Source organism: Haliotis cracherodii, unplaced genomic scaffold, assembly GCF_022045235.1.
Source record: "Haliotis cracherodii isolate W230 unplaced genomic scaffold, xgHalCrac1.p SCAF_1, whole genome shotgun sequence".
NCBI classification, from domain to species: Eukaryota; Metazoa; Mollusca; class Gastropoda; order Lepetellida; family Haliotidae; genus Haliotis; species Haliotis cracherodii.
Window position 1 is genome coordinate 39411898 of NW_027266264.1, and position 18392 is coordinate 39430289.

At 40.0% G+C, this 18392-nt stretch overlaps 1 protein-coding gene across 10 annotated transcripts in view; it reads right to left on the bottom strand.

Moving 5' to 3' along the window:
- The window catches only part of LOC139477800 (sodium/calcium exchanger 2-like), a 194231-nt gene that overhangs the window by 50991 nt on the left and 124848 nt on the right, over window positions 1-18392 (bottom strand). For all 10 annotated transcript variants that reach the window (XM_071260235.1, XM_071260225.1, XM_071260230.1 and 7 more), the window contains 2 exons: window positions 6633-6775; window positions 6162-6261 (listed from right to left, as the gene is read on the bottom strand). In XM_071260235.1, the coding sequence (XP_071116336.1) occupies window positions 6162-6261; window positions 6633-6775 (243 nt within the window). The remainder of the gene's footprint in view (window positions 1-6161; window positions 6262-6632; window positions 6776-18392) is intronic.

Here is an 18392-nt window from a genome sequence, read left to right on the forward strand (position 1 = left end):
TGCTTAAAACGTTCAGAATAACACAATTTAACAAAAATCTTTCGCCAACTTCTGAAATTTATCAAACACGAGCTTGGTATCACAGCTGTAATTTGATTGGCTGCCTAAGGTTACGTGCTCAAAATTGACCAATCATGAAACTTGTAGCAGATTTTGTCATTAGAAACCAATTTTAATCCAATGAAATCACTTGTTATAACTACAGAAAAAAAACAGGCGATGTTACGAGCGTGTAGATGAACGAATAAGCTTTCCAGCGATGTAGCATATGCCATTCTTCGACGAATGTGTTATTCATACGAAGCCTCGAAAACGGTGGTATTTCTTCATGTTACTGAGCAGACAGCCGCTGTTATCGGGAAATGGGTGATGACAGAAACTTTTTATGATTCTTTTTAAATGATTTTCCAATTACGTAAACAATGAAAATAAAACAGAAATCAAACAATAGTTATCATTGTGAATAATTCTAAGAATACCACCTCTATCACATCAGTTGCCATAAATTCCTGTTTATGCTGAGAACCACACTATAAATTTTTTATCGATTTTCAACAGACGTCCACTACACTGCCAATATACCCATAGTTGTGAGGGAAACCCTATCCCTTGACAGGGGCGCCACTGCGCATGTGCAAGGCGGGAATCTAGCCAATTCTTTCAACCCATTACTCTCATCAACTAGAAGCAGATATTTGGGGAGGTGGGAGGGATTAATTCCTGATTTGATAGAGGTGGTATTCTTAGAATTATTCACAATAACTATTGTTTGATAATTCTTGTGAATACCTCACCTCTATCACATCAGTTGCCAGTATACACCAGAGGGACCGGTGGGTTCTGGTATCTAGCATCCCTTAGATATTTGACTAGTGGAGTGGTAAACACAAGGGTTATATGCCAAAAGGGATCTTAAACAGACGTGTCTAATAGTCTACTTACAAGACTTAGACATATAGAATTTTCAAGACGTCATATGATGGGTATATGTATATTCCCTTGTGATACTTAGACATTTAATGACGTCACTCCCTTTGATGACGTCATCTGTGACGTCACTTCCGCTGATGACGTCATATGTAACGTCACTTCCGGTGTCACACCATGTCCATTGTGGTATATGTCTTCTATTTCTTCGTATCACTATGACATGGTTTACCGTTATGCCCTTTTTGGATAGTGATATTTAACGTATATTGACGTCACTTCTGGTGGTAGTACATCGATATTTCCTATCATGTAGATTACCATATATCACTAAATCCCTCGATCTCTGATTTCAGTGTTGCCTTTTGCCCTGTTTTACTAAATCAATAGCGCAGCCCAGTAACAAAATCAACTTACCCTGAGTTCATGAGGTACTTCTGAAATCTTCACACACACACACACACCCACCCCCCACCTTTTCCCTTCCCGGAAGAGGGAGGGGAACAAGGTTACTTGGCGACAATCACCTGGGCCGCCACCAAGGGCCCCAGAGTGTATAGTCCATTTAGATCAGTCTGTATGTCTCGTAAGTAAAAGTGTTGTGGGACTTCCACTGGCAACTGGCTACGACTTGTTCATTGTTCATTGGCGTGAAGAAGGAGGTTGTCCAGGCGGCCATAAAATATGTCCGTCTTTGGTTGTCTCAATAGGTCGTGACGTACTGGGAGTTTCAGAGGTACTTCTACCAGGAATTGTAGAAGTCTCGGAAACCAAGCCCTTTTCGGCCAAGCCGGGGCTATGAGGATTATGACACAGTCTGTCTCCTCTATTTTCTTCAGTACTCTGTCTAAGAGAGTCCATGGGGGAAATGCGTACGTAAACATTCCCTCCCATTCCATTGAGAGCGCATCGACTTGGAGTGCTAGTGGGTCTGGTACAGGGCTGACGTGGACTGGTAGTTTGTTGTTGAGACATGTGGCGAATAGATCTAGGTTTGGAGTATCCCATAGGTGGGTTATCCACTTGAACACCTCGGGATGTAGTGACCATTCTGTGGGTACTATCTTGTTCTTCCGAGATAGGTAATCTGCAAGGATGTTTAGCTTGCCCGGTATATGTCTTGCTTCGATCTTGCAACTCACTGAGTCTACCAAGGCATATAAATGTGTAACCTTCTTCAGTAAAAGCTGAGATCTTGTGCCTCCTTGGTGCTGTATGTAAGCGACCACGTTTGAGTTGTCTGATCTAGCCAAGCTGTTAATGCTAGATATATCGCTCTCATTTCTAGACAATTGATGTGTATCTCTTTCACTTGGGAGGACCATTTTCCCAGTAATGGTAACATCGTCCATATGGGCACCCCAACCTTCTCCTGAAGCATCTGTGTAGAGTTGATGGCCACTTCTGTTGCAATTAACTTTGGTCCTGATAGCTGGAATCGGGGTCCGGTAGGATGGATGGGTCGTTTTAAGAAGTGAAGTTTGTAGCCTCTTCTTACTACTTCGAGTAACCATGAGTTAACCATGTGATGGTCTTCCAGTTTTCTGCGTACTGCATCAGACGTCCTCCGACTGGTCCCGGAATAGGGTGAGATCTGAACTTGGGTAGTCTTGGGTCGATGTCTGTGAGATTGGCTAGTTCGACTGGATTCGGTGTAGTCGTGTCCTTGGTCTTCCGTAATTCTAAATCGTTGTCCATAGGGCAGGCGAAGTCGGTAGGATCTGGACGGGTCTGTAGATTCATGGTTGAGTCACTTTCGGAGGGGACCCCTACGGGACCTGCCTCTTCCTCTGCCAAGTCCTCTCTGCGAAGTGGGAAGATCAACTATGGGGTTCCTGTACCTAGGTTGATATGATCTGTTTCTCTGTGTAGAGGCTCGAAAAGAATCCCGATAGGACTGTTCATGCCGGGGTCTAGGATTTTGTTGTTGGTGCTGAGTAACTGCTGGTTGTCTCTGTAACTTGGATGCTAATGAGATGGTGGACTCCTGAAACTTCTGATTAGTTGACGACATAATGGCTTCCTTTACCGACTTTAGTCTACCGTTGAATATCTGCGATGACGTAATGAGCTGTGACATCATGGATCTCTTTCATGGGTCCGGCATCACATGATGAACTTGCTGTAGTAAGTGTCTTCTTTGCATGAGTAGGAACTGCACTGACATCCAGACCTGTGCTGATTGAAGGTCTTCCTGCATCTTCAATATATGGTCTAGTGAGCTGTGGATGAATTCCGTCTTCTGACTAGTCATCTCCGTGTGAGCGTCTTAAGGCGGATCATCGCTCTGGTTGTACGAGTGTATGACATGGCGAATACCAGCTGCTAACCAGTTAATGTAAGAACTGATATTAATCATGTGTTTGTTGACTTTATCTAAGTTCTTGATCTTGGCCATATCAATGCGCATATTGGGGTTAGGTTTCTTAACCAGATCGAGGTAATCTTCGTCAATGCTAGGCTGTAGTGCGAGGGGATCATCGTGTGTCTTGTAGTAAGCAGAATTATTATAAATAGGCCTCAGTCTAGCACTAGTTCCCGCTGCAAAATTCAATTGATTTTCAGTTTTCTTGATGACGTCATCCATATATGACGGCCGGGGAAGGGTATGGAATTGTTCAGTCCCCCTGACGGGTCCCTCATACCCTGCACGTTCAATCAAGGGTTTAACGGGCGTACTGTCCTGATCTGGCTTTAAGGAGGGCATTAGCTCATAAAGTTCTGCTATGATATCTCTAAGAGAGTAATTGTTTGGTCTATAATCATCCTCCATAGTAGTGTCCCCATAGCATGAATAATCAGTGTTAGCTGTAGATCGGCACCCCCTACTCTGGCTGTGCTGGGAGTGGGTCGTATGGCTGAGGGTATCGTAATCCCGGTCGTCTGATTTACGGCAAGCTGTGCGGGAATCACGTGATCTATAACTGTATGGTGATGTCATATTACCCTTGCTTTCTTCGCCCGAACAACTGGACTGTGTGACAGTATGAGATGGCGCACGCTTAGGATTACTATCCTGATATGCACGAGCTTTGTCAGTTCGTCTATCATAGTGGCTTGAGGGCGATTGGTGCATATTTCTGTGCATACTGCGATGTGAAGCCTGTGATTCACGATGTGCCCTGTGGAGTGCATGGTAGGGAGAAGATCTATGAGATTCTCGGTCTCTTAGTATAATTCTCCTACTGTCCTCATAGTCTGATTCAGCGTAACCTTGTCTGCTGTATGAGGGGGTACTGTCATATTCAGCCTTAGATCTGTGTTTACTCTCGTAATCAATCCCTGATTGGCCAAGCCGGGTTTGATTAACTGACTCTTTTAGATTTGAGATATCTCGAGACATAGATTGCATGCATGTGTCAATCATAACAGACATTGAATTTGATATTCTTTCCGTGAACTCATTTAAATTAAAGGGGGAACGTGGCAGAGGGTGAAAATCGTTAGTTTCTGGATAAACTCGATGATCGACCTTACCAGACTGATGCATGATGCAAATCAGAGGCACTTTCTTTTTGACCGGTAAAATGCATCTGCTCCTCAACTTTATTGGGAGAGTGGGATGAGCGACGGGGTCTCTTCACCTCATAAGGTGAGACGGTGCCCTCTCGCAACACTCGCTTGTCACCCTCGTGATTAATTTTGGCCGCCAAGGGCTTAATCACTTGTTTTCTTGATGTTGATGCTCTAGTGACCTTTTTATAATCAGGATTAATGATCAATGCCTTGGAGAGTTTGTCAAATTTTTCTTTTGACAGATGCTCGCAATCGCTGCACCTTGACTTCTGAGTACAGCTGCTTTTCTTGCATGCGAGACATCCAGGCTGAGGATCACCGGGAGCTTGGTGTTGTCCACAGCCCGAACAGACAGGTGTCTGTTTACTTTTCTTAACTAATTACTTACTAGAGACTCCGATCTTCTGTACCCCCGTTCTGCTTGTAGAACTGCTCTGCTTGTAGTCTATGAAGCTTGAGAAGATCTAATGCTAGCAAGTGTGGAACTCAATCACGTGTTCGGATGTGCAGCAACAAAAAATTTCCATGTTGTCATCTGGACACACAGGAAAGAAGTGACTAGATTCCCGCCTTGCACATGCGCAGTGGCGCCCCTGGCTAGGGATAGGGTTTCCCTCACAACTATGGATATATTGGCAGTGTAGTGGACGTCTGTTGAAAATCGATAAAAAATTTATAGTGTGGTTCTCAGCATAAACAGGAATTTATGGCAACTGATGTGATAGAGGGGAGGTATTCACAAGAATTATAGGTAAGTGGATTTTATGAAATCTTATATTTGCCGAAAATCGTCAAGTTTTCGCTTCCTTAACCTGCATGTTAACAACGTGTTATCTTACATTTTTTATTTACAACAAACTTATTTAAATTGTAAATGCATTATTTTGAATAATGTGAAAAACATAACTTTCATATTTAGAAACCATAGGATCAGACCTTTCAAATGGTGTATAACATGTAGTAGCAAATATATTTTAGAAGCAGATATTTTCTTTTATAAATGTTGGCTTCATCTATCACACAAGAGTCTCGGGGAACTTGGTGTCCCAGCAGTAAACACTTCTGGTTGACTGGTGTTGAAAGAGCTAATACAGCATAACAAAATACTGAAGTATAGCAAACGAATGTGGCCACAGCTAAGTGCTAGAGAGATCATTTACTTTTGTAGTGACGTGTTGACTGTAGCACACACAGAAAGAATTGAAAGATGTGAGCTGCCAGTGCTATTTTTGGGACAACTAATGTTGTATACTTGACAGTGAAGAGGACCCCAGCTGAAATCTGAAAGTTTAAGTATGGTGTGACTGCAGCCAAAATACAGGATTTCTGGCAATGATGTAATAGCGGTAGAGGATTCGTAAGAATTATATACAAGAAGAAGCATACATAAAAGAAGCAAACTTCCTATTTCTATTTCACTCCTTGTAACTGATCTCAGCCTCCTCTTTTGTGTAGCGTCTGAACAAACACTTAAAATCCACAAAAAAAAACCAAAAAACACTCATCTGGGTAAAAGCAGAACTCAGGGTACTTTTGCTGAGATACCAGTATATTCGAAAAGTTCATATCTGTTTTCTGTAGCCTTAAGGTACTAAGGTACTCCTCAATTTTTAACATTAACGATTTAAGGACCATTTGAATTGTGTGTTTAACTTCAAACACTATTTTCATAGAACTGTATAAAAAGCAATTCAAAGAAATATTTTGTATGTACATACGGGATCTGCCTGTGAAACAAAACATCAATCTCCAGATTGCCGGCACTCTCCAGGACAGCGTATCTGTCTGATGCAAATGTGAACTTCCCTGCTAGCTCTCCTACAGCAAATGTAAACATGGCCTGGTTACATCAACGATCTTCAAGTTGAAGTATAGGACAGTTTACTGAAATTATATTGCCTCCTTAAGTGTTTCCCATCATACAACTGCAATCTTTTGTTTGACTTAATAATCATACCTCTTAAGGGTTTCAGAATGGTCCATTTCCTAGGACATTGACTGTATACCAAAATGTCCTAAAGATATTATTCAAATTTGGTAATGACATATAACAAGGTCCTATTAAACTTTATAAAATCATGAAAATGTCCTAATGCCATTTGTTTTGAGGAAAATCCCTGAATATTTAAATAATTTCACAAACATCATGAATACTGGTAGGCACATTGAATGATTGACACAATAGTCACCTTCTGGGGCCTTGCCTTGTTTGACCGCATCATTCAGTGTTTTAACTTTCGTCACAACATCTGCCAGTTTAGGGTGGCGTGGAGCTGCTATAGGTCGCATCTTCCTCCCACCCATCATAGCACTTACGGCAGCATGGCGGAATCTGATAAATTAATAGTAAACAACTTATCAAAACACAATAAAAACTGAAGAGATCAATTAAAACATTATTAAGGTTAAATGTATGTGAACTCTTTTAAAGCTACACCATAAGCTTCAGGATCTTGAGAAATTAAGACATTGGAATACATCATTAGTACTTATCCCACCTCTGCACGCTGGTGCATTATCATTTTATCAATAAGAAAGCAATACGGAGAATGCAGCGTTAGACTACCATACACATGTCAAACACTGACATACACATACTTATCACATATAATATAAAACTTACTACACAGCACGTCAACTGGTGAAGCTGGTAACTACATTAACAATGCTGGATGAGGCAAGTGTATTACCGCATCCAACCAACTGATATCTCAATGTAAACATTCATACGGCAACACTCAAATAGTACAAATTGACTTATTTCTGCACTAACCTAGTAACCTATCCTTACCTTATGACACCTCAGGGTCTAGATGTTCGAAATGATCTTATCGTAAACATATTGCAAGGAAACCGTACTACATTGAAGCCTTTTTTCAAAACTATAATCTATATATTGTAAGAATGTCATTAATCTTAAAATAGCTCCACACATGTCGAAAGTTTATTTTTATAAAGTTTTTTTTTTTTCTATTGTTAATTCAAGATAGAGATATACCATGCCATAGATATCGAACAGTTATCATTGTTAATAAATTTAAGAATAATACCTCTATTACATCTCTGCCATAAATCTTGCATTTTGGCTTCAATCACATTAAATAAAATTTTCAGATTTTCAACAGACGTCCTCTTCACTGTCAATCACAGAATTAATTGTCGTGAAGTTGTCTCGTAACTACCCAAGCCATGACGTCCTAATGGTGGCAACATATCTTTTTTCCCTCATCCACTACTAGAGGTAATAGAGGTAGTATTCTTAGAATTATTTACAATAACTATTGTTTGATAATTCTTACAAAACTTCTATCTCTATTACATCTCTGCCAGAATATACCAGAGGGACGCGGTAGGATCTGCCTCTCCATGTGTAATTGACAGCAATCCTCTTCTGGAAACCGTTATATTTGCTAATCTTTATTGTAATAAACTTGGATTTGTGACTTTAATACCGGCGATTACGTCACTTCCAGTTCTGATGTCACTTCCGGTATGTCACATCCCCTTTTTGGGTAATGACATCTCTCTAGGTCTATTTCTACCCAAAGACGTCATTTCCTGGTAAGAAGGACACTGTTCTGCGGTGCTGACATCACTTCCGGTTATTTTCTTACTTCTGGTAATTACGTCACTTCCGGTCTAATGGTGATAGTTAATATTTAAGGTGCTTCTAATCCATCCTAAATCTAATAGACAGAATAATCAAGGGTGTACTCACCCTCTGATGCAGCTGGTGTTGGATCTCATTTGTCTGTTGAAAATGGGATGGTTTCCGAATGATTATCCGTTATGTTGAAGTACAGAACAACAGGGATCTGTAACCTTCTATCATCTTGTGTCGGAATTTGTTGTCTTGAAGTAGATGAAAAAAAAAATCCGCTACCATAGTGATTGATATAGCATTAGTTAAAATCTCTAGTCGTCTTCTCCACTTGACAAACTTGTCCCATCTGTTCTCATACATAAGGGAGAATGAAGGTCTCCACGATCTTGTCACAGCTTCTAAGGCAAGTACAGAGTATCCGGATGTTTACATCTTCTGCGTGATAACTTCCAGGCAGTTAGATGTAGGCTGGGCAGATTGTTGTGGCAAATGCTGGACTTGGGTTGTCGTAGCAGATCCCAACGAAGTGGTAACTGGATAGGTTCCTCCATTAGTAGTCTAGGGAACCAAGCCCTCCTGGGCCATATTAAAACTATCAGTATTATTACGCAATCCATTTTCTCCACTTTGTGTATGACTTTGTCTAGGAGAGACCATATTGGGAATACTTACGTCAAATCAATCGATAGTGCGACTATCTGGTGAGCTCTTGGGTCAGGAACCGGACGGACATAAACTGGAAGTTGGTTGTTTTGGCAGGAGTCAAATCCAGGTGTGGTGTGTCCTGTAACTTGGTTATCAAGGCTTCAATGCAAGGTCTATTTTGTTGCCACTATTCTCCCCCGGCTAGAAAGGCTGTATGTTCAGTTTCCCGTGTATATGTGTCGTTTCCATCCGGCAATTTAAGGAGTCTGCCAAGGCAAACAATCGTTTCGTCTCCCGTCATCAGGGAGCTGGATCTGGTTCCTCCCTGCTTCTGAATATAGGCCACTACTATGGTATTGTCCGTGGCTATGAGAACTGATAATAGGGATAGATGTATATTCCATTCCAGGATGGCTAATAGATGGCCTTCATTTCCCTGAAGTTGATATGAAGGTTAATTCTTCTCTTCTGTGTTCAAGGATCCCCGTACTGTGATATCGTCCCCCATCCTGAATCTGACGCATCTGTGAATAGATGAGTGCTCTGTTGTCGGATAAGTCAGAGGGATGCCGCTCATCTCATGCTCTCTGTGATTCCACCAAAGGAGGTCTCATAGTAATCTGGGAGGTAACTGAGTCTGGAACTCTAAGCCGTGAGATCGTATAGAGTTGATCCATGTCTGTAGAGGATGTAGCATCATTCTTCCTCTGAAGGTCATATCCTGTTGAGATGTCAAGATGCCTAGAAGAGACATCCACCACCTAAGCATTTTGCTGGGTTGACTAGAGAGTGATTGAATCATCTTGATAGTGTTGTTGATCAATCCTATGGTGGGCATACACATCCTCTGTCTAGCTGGAATCTTGCTCTGATGTATATGTCTTGAACCGGAGTAGTCTCTGACTTGGAAGGGTTGACTACTAGGAAGCCTAGGTAGGTCATAAGTTGGACCATGAATATCATGTTCTGATGTAGTTGAGCTTTCTCTTGGTCTGCCGCTAAGAAATCGTCCAGGTAACCATGGATTCGAACTAGCTGAATATGAGCAAACTTGATGACTGGTGCTGTAAACCTGGTGTATAGCCAGGGGACTATTGCTATCCTGAGTGGTATGACTTGAAATTTGTAGCATCGGCCATTGATTGCAAAGCGTAGATATTTCTGATGAGATGGGTGTATCGGGACGTGAAGATGGGTATCTTGTAGGTCTAGGCTGATAAGCCAGTCTCCTGTCTTTAACGTCGACCTTAACTTCCGTATGGACTCCATCTGGAATTTTGGTGACAGTACCAGATATCTTTTGTTGAGGGTCTGTAGGACAATAATCATCCTCATCTTGGTTGTATTCTTTTTCGGGACTAAGAAGTACGGAGAATAAAATCCCTTGGTGTTGTAGGTCTTCATTAGTCTCCGAATGGCTCGCTTCTTTAGTGGCTTCTTGACGGCCAGATCTGCTGCCGCTAATTTAGCTCAAACTAGATAAAATCTTGAGGATAGGATGTTTCCTGAAATTAAGCTTGTGGTCATGAGCCTTGACGTCTAGAATCCAGTGGTCGGATTTAATTTGCTTCAAATTTTCGGCATATGACAGAAGGTGCCCTCACACTGTTCCCGGAGTTGGCATTATGTTGAAAGACGGTAGGCATAAATATCAGTTCATCAACATAACCAGGTCGAAAGGGTCTGACGTTGGAGGGATTGGTAAGGGAGTCAGATTGTATCCTCGTTTCTTGCAGTCTGGTTGGCGAAAAGTATCCTGAGAAGATTGTCGCTTGTAGTACCCACGACTCGGTTGGAATGAATCATTCCTGGAGGGAACAAACTTCTTCTTAGGAGGCTGTTTGGAAGATGAAGATTAGTCCCAGGGACGTTTCTGAGGCTGTGACGATCCGTGGGCTTTAAGCAGCTAAGTTGATAGTTGAAGTTTGGAATCGTTCTGCAGTTTCTTGTTTCACTTCATCTATAACAAGTCTCAATTGTCCGTTGAAAGTTGTGGTAACTGATATAGGTTGTGATGTCAGATGGCTTGTCAGTCGGTTGGGTTGCCATGAAAGGCAGGCCCATTGGGTCCGAGTAACCATCGTTCGGTGTCTTAGGCTGGCTGTCCGGATGGATGGATGGCTTAGTTGCCGTGGACAGCTGACCCTTAGATACTGTGCGGCTCCTGTAGGGTATTGTTTCCTGGTATAACAAAACCTGCTGGCTTATACCTGACTGGTTGATTAGCTCTGGGTAGTTGGCTGGCAGGCTGTACGGCTCATCTTGCTGGTCATCTGAGGGAGGCCCAATGGCCGTGTTACAAGAGTGGACAGATGGCATTCCCCTCTGCGGTCTCCAGAGCTATCTCCTTGATTTTTGCCATTTCTTCATCCAGCACTGAGAGTTTTGTCTCTAACATGCTCTTCACCATCTCCTGTTTCTGCTGAAATAATTGGTGAATCAGACTCAAAGAGAGTCCAGGAGATGATGGGATATCCGGAAAGGGAGGTGCTGAGGTGGAGGCTGATTTCTCAGCCGTGATGTTTTCCACCTTCTTAGCGGCCTCCCGTCTTTTGGGCCTTAGTTGTAGCCTTGGCCATCTTGGAGAAGATTTTATCTTCTGTGTTGACACACATCTTGCATCTTTTGTCTTTATGACAAGTAGTGCCTCTGCACTTTGTGCAGCTATCATGAGGATCTCCCATGACCATGGAGCAGCCACACTTCTTACACCCGGGGCTAGAGGGAGACTGCATTTTGACCTACACAAAGAGCACCAAGCACCACCTATACTGACGTGTGTGCTATAACTTTCAGCAGCAAAATTAATGTATACTTATATGTCTGTTATTTATAGAAAACTATTTGGAAATCTTGGATAAATGTGACTTACAACAAAGTGCTAGATTGTTACTATTATAATAGGTGTTGACTCTAGCACACACAGGAAAAAAGTGACATCATGGCTTGGGTAGTTGGCGACCACTAATTGTGTGATTGACAGTCTGTTGAAAATCTGAAAATTTTATTTTGTGTTATTGAAGCCAAAATACAGGATTTATGGCAGAGATGTAATAGAGGTAGATGTTTCATAAGACTTATATTTAATGATGATGGATTGATTAGAAAACCATTCCGAGGCAAAACTTGATTGTTGTCTCGATATGAATACAAACGCTTAGTCTCTGAAAATATATAATTTTGACAGAAACAAACAACTCCATTTAAATTAAAAAAGAGCCTAAGTGTGTCAGGAGATTCCTGAACCTGAGGAAAATCTACACTTGCTTCATTTAGGGATTTTGGATTACAGAAAGCACTAGGCGGAAAGGAAAATATATTGTTCAGGGACTGTGAGACAGACAATCTCGATACACTTCACAATATGCAGCTTTTCTCAAGGTATCGAAAGCAATGTCAGGATGTATTTCATTGGGTTAAACTTTGTAATTCTTTGACTCAGCAACACACAATTGATCGTTCATGTCTCCTCACATCCAGGTACTTATTACACTTAGGTTTTTGTTAAAGGTGTCATTGTTGTCCCAGTATATTACTTGACAAAAGATGTGCAATACATAGTCTCTTTCAAGCAAATAATCTGCCTTACATTCAAACATTGACATTTCATTTTGATAAACTGTACAATTCAAATTGAACCTTTGAAAAAACACAAAGAATGTTTCCCAGATTTCACATCAGAAATATTGTTAATCTCAATAGTGATCCATATAACAATCGAGTTGATAGCCTCAAATATAATTTCATTTGGAGAGTATGCTGGAAGCAGTGTGTAATAAGATATCTTTCCGAAAAATTTGGAAGTATACAAACAGAAGATGTCTGCAGACTATAGTAATGACCATGACCTTTTTGATAACTGAGGGGCAGGTAGTCTTAGTTCATACTCTAGTTGGAAGTTGTTTCCCTTTGTTTTTATACCACTGCCCGATGGACACTTTGCCCACTGTTATTATAGTTGTCATTATGTGCAGAGTTCAGCCTGTATATTGTCTGGATTACGTTTGTGTGAATGCTTTAGTCAATATTTTCTAAATTTTTAAAAGAAATCTTCAATAAGATATAAGACGAAGTGCATAACCATCAGTTTTACACATAACATTGAGTAGGGCATGATAAAGTGTTTGATATGTAAGCTTAATAAAATTATTATTTTCCTTGCAAAAACAATTATATATTGTGTTTCTTAAACAAACAAGAATATCTAACTTATTCAAAAATATTTTTTTGAACCAAGAGAAAATATAAGTATGGCAATGTCAAAATTATGATAAGAAGGTGATGTTCCAATGCTCGTTTGGGTGTAAATTGTCCTTTAAAAAAATCACATATTTTGAACATTGTCCACATTAATTTTTTAGATTTTACCTTCATTGGTCCATTTTTAAAAGAATAATGAGAATAATTGATGTTGTTCTTTTAAAAAAATATGTGTACTTTTAACCATTTTATAATAGTAATTAGAGATACTTTGAGACTATTCACATCAAAAACAATTGTAAAGAAGCCAAAAAAAGATACTTTGGAGCTACGGAAAATGACATTTTTGAGGCACACACAACACTTTATATCATTGATCTGGGCTGATACCTCACACACAACACTTTATATCATAGATCCAGGTGCCTCACACACAACACTTTATATCATAGATCTGGGCTGATACCTCACACACAACACTTTATCTCATAGATCCAGGTGCTTCACACACAACACTTTATATCATAGATCTGGGCTGATACCTCACACACAACACTTTATATCATAGATGCAGGTGCCTAACACACAACACTTTATATCATAGATCTAGGCTGATACCTCACACACAACACTTTATCTCATAGATCCAGGTGCCTCACACACAACACTTTATATCATAGATCTAGGCTGATGCCTCACACACAACACTTTATATCATAGATGCAGGTGCCTCACACACAACACTTTATATCATATATCTAGGCTGATGCCTCACACACAACACTTTATATCATAGATCTGGGCTGATGCCTCAAACACAACACTTTATATCATAGATCTGGGCTGATGCCTCACACACAACACTTTATATCATAGATCTGGGCTGATGCCGACTTTATTTCATAGATCAGGGCTGATACCTCAAACACAATACTTTATATCCTAGATCCTGGCTGATACCTCACAAACATCACTTTATATCACAGATCAGGGTGGATGCATCACACACAGTATCACAGATCAGAGCTCATGCCTGACACACAACATTGTACCAAAGATCTCACACATAACACAGTATCACAGATCAGGGCTGATGTGTCACACACAACACAAACAGCAATTTTGTCCATAAGGTTCATTGTGTATAGTCAGACAAATGTATCTGCTAGCTGTTAGCAGTTCCTAGTTGCCACAGCCATATGTCATATGAAAGGATCACACTATCCATCAATATAAATCTGCAAATCCACTGTTCAATATCTACATAATTTGCATGTCATTCTAAGTTCATAAACACATAAAACCACATGTACCCATCGTGAAACAGCTACAACTTATAATATCCCTTTGAGAACTACTTCAACTGTTCATATAAGCTCACCACAGTATACCTACAAAAGCCACTTATTACACATAAAAACATTTTTTAATTAATAATACCTTCGATAATTGAGATAATAATATACTCTATAGTCACATAGTAGATATATATGTTAAATACCTCTCGAGCCCAGTAAGAGGCTGTCGTTCCTCAATGTCGAAACATGTTTCAGACTTTCTGCAGATTCAAACCAAAAAAGTGCCTAACATCTCAGCCATACAACTACTTCCCTAAACTAGGTTTGACTCCTCAAAATGGATCCAACTGTCTTTTGAGTATGCAAATTCTAATATGTACAAGATGGATTCCCACAGCATCAATGTTGAAATAGAACAATTGTACAATGAAAGCATGTATAAAATGTCCAAATATGGTCATATTTACAAGATGGCTGAGATGTTCAGCACACACACAACATGGAAACAAAACATCACACACACTAAAACAGTAATTCACTTCAGTTTTCATTATATAACCAGACGTTTAAAATAGCAAATTTGATTAAAATTATAAAGATTTGATAAATAATTGTTTGTCGTATTATATGATCGATCATAACAAAAGTGGTGTAAGAATGTATATTGCAGCGGAAGGTAGCAGCTTTTGCATGGTAGGCCTGCAGGATGGTGACAGTGTCTGGGGGAGTCAGGCAGAGGAGAGCACTTACCTCAACACGTTAACACCTACACAATTACCTGTAGCATTGTCAACTTACACTTTTATTCTCAACTATGTCATAAGACAACTGTTGCAGTAAAGAGCACACACGTTGACTGTGCTTTCACATGTCACATAATGGAAATATGACAACAAATAAGGCAACAGGCTCTGCAGCTCAACTAAACACAGCAATTTCATTCAATTTTTTAAATAACTATTGGTAATGAGTCCTCAATTAGGTGTTTTTGTGACTTTCTATCTGCATAAAAAAGTTACAAATAAAGCCTTAGTTAAACCTTAGCCTTAAGTCTAACATGAATTTGTCAGAATCTTTCAGGACTACATGCACAAAAATATGCTATAGTATATGATTTTCCAATGCCTATTTTCAATCTGGCAAATAACACTCAAAGTCAAAGCACAAAATAACTAATATGCATGCTCCTAATATTGAACTGTGAGCAAAAAAACGAAGGCGAAAAAATTCAGCTAACTACAAAGACAGTCTCATTTTACATTTTGTATATTGCACGTGTTAAGTCAACAAAAAATTAATACTTCTGAGAAAAGAAATATTTATAAAATAAACTCCTACAACAACATTATTGAATGTCAGACTGAAATTTTCATACCAGATGCTGATGTGAACAGTTGAGGGAATATGGATGGCATATCAGACAAACCATGACAAATACCCGCACTGACCTTTGGCCAAGGTGAGCAAAAACGCCTACATAGCAATCATCAAATGAAAGTCATATGATAAAACATCATGTAATTCAAAGGACAGCTAGATGATGACTGCTTAATTTGATTATTACATTACACTGTCTTTCAAATTGTAACTGTTACTAATGACTAAACATTTTTATGATTTTGTGGCACATCATGCTTACAAGTGAGCTGTATCATGCATCTTCGGCACATGTCACTTCCACCTAAGAACATACGTAGTCATCACTAGAGGCAGGAGGCAGGCAAGCACACACACAGACACATGGACACAGGCAGTTAGCTGTATGTTATGCAACAGGGTGGGTACATGGTGGAACTAAGGAGATGAATATATCACATCAAGAGAACTTTTCTACTTGTTTAGAACCATATATACCTGAATCTTGACATCCAGTGGAGAGAAAGGAAAAAAGAAAAGACATAAATACCACGCTGTTTCAATACTATAATATGTTTCTCATTTATATATAACATCTAGGGTAGCAAAGAGAAGATTTTTTTAAGGCCTGAATACCTATGGGGCAGAATGCTTCTGACATGTGGGTCATAGTGCCTCGTATAAATGTACCTCACTGGTGTCATTGCTTTTCCAAGAAACATATTTCTTTTTACTTATCAAAAACTTCCAAACTGCAAAATTGTTTTTAAAATTATCAATCACAGATGGTATGTTATATATGATATGAACATTTTACTAAAGTACCTGGTATGAGTTCACCAAATTTCAGTGATATTGAACAATAGTTATCATTGTTAATAACTCTAAGAATACTACCTCTATTACATCTCTGCCATAAATCCTGTATTTTGGCTTCAGTCACACTAACTAAAATTTTCAGATTTTCAACAGACATCAATTACACACACAACTTGCCAAGTTGCCAAGTAGCATCGTAACTACCCAAGCTATGATGAAAGCAATGGCGGCAACCTCACATTTTCCTCAAATCTAACTACTAGATGTATATGTAGATGAATTGGGGAGGTGTTAGGGAGTACTTCGGATGTAATAGAGGTACTATTTTAGAATTATTAACAATGATAACTATTGTTCGATAATTCTTACGAAACAATAACATCGCTGCCAGAATATACCAGATGGACCCGGTAGGATCTGCCTAGAGTAACTCCCTGTGTAATTGACAGTAATTCTCTTCTGGAAACCATTATTTACTGATTCTTATCCTAACTTGAGATAATTTCCTGTGAAATTCCCCCTGAGTACTTGAAAAGCAGGAATGTGTCAAGAATCAGTCAAATCTGTGATAGCGTCGCTAGAATTACCGTTATATTTGCTGATCTTGATCATAACAATGATGTCATTTCTAATCTATTTATGCTTAAAGATGCCATTTCTTGTTAAATTTGGATTTGTGACACTAATACCGGTGCTGACGTCACTTCCAGTTGTTACATCACTTCTGGTTTGTCACTTCCCTTTTATTAGGTAATGACGTCTCTCAAGGTCTATTTTCTACCAAAGATGTCATTTCCTGATTAGATGGACCTTGTACTGCTATTTCCAGTGATTACGTCACTACTGGCTCTATCTCTTTCAGTTCTGATGTCATTTCCAGTCACCAGAAGCAGTTGATACTCAAGGTGCTTCTAATCCATCCTACACCTAAAAGGCAGAATAATCAAGGGTGTACTCATCCTCTGATCCTGCTGGTGTCAGATCCTCTATCATTGGTGGATGATAGTTTGCGCCGCGACAAAGGGACCAAGGGAAAATATGCCCTCTAGGTCCGGTTGGACGTCACGCGAGTAAAAAAGTGGAGAAGGTGTTTTGTGAGACCCATTGACATCTAGAAACTACTTGTTCTATTGAGACTGATGTTCATGAAGCGAGACTCGTGGCTAGGACTTTGATTTCATGCGCTGAACAGGATCCGAGACGTGGCATGGAATTCTGAGCTTGTGAATAACTGTTGCAATGGTAGCCTTAAGTCAGCCTTGGGGATGTCCTTGTTGGAATGAGTCTTGCAAGATATAAACAGTCTCCTTCGATGGCGTCTATGTGGGTCTGTAGCCGAGAGATAATACTTGAGAGCTATGATGGGACATAAAATCTGTCTGGATGATCGATCCACTGTTGGTTCCAATGCAGGGATGGTACAGTGCCTATGACTCAACGTCCCCAAGGTGGTAGATTGATTCTTGGCTACAAAATCTGGGAGCGATCTTAGAGTGATTGAGGTCCAGTGTTGATCATGAGCAAGACTAGAAAAGTCCAAGGCATGGAGTTCTTAAACTGTGCCGATAGTACCACAGATAGATTTCACTTGGGGAAGATATGAGGTATGCGAACATCCTCTGGTAGAAAGCATCTCATTAGTCTGTTTAGAATGGGATGGTTCCCGATTCAGGGTCCGTCATGTTGTAGTACAGAGTGAAGAGCCGATCTGTAACCTTCTATCCCCCCATGTCGGAACTTATTTTCCTGACATAGATATAGTAGAAAAAAATTGCTATCATAGGGATGGATATTGTATTAGTAATAATCCTGTGTCCTCTTCTCCACTGGATGAATTTATCCATCTGTTGTCATATATAAGGGAGGATGATGATCTTGCCACAGCGTCCGATGCAAGATTAGAGTACCCTGATATCTGCATTTTGTCTTGCTTCCATCGGACAACTGATGGAGTCAGCTCATCCACTTTAGTCGATTCTCCGCTTGTGTCGGGACATGACAAAACGCGAAAATGTGTTGTCAGTGAA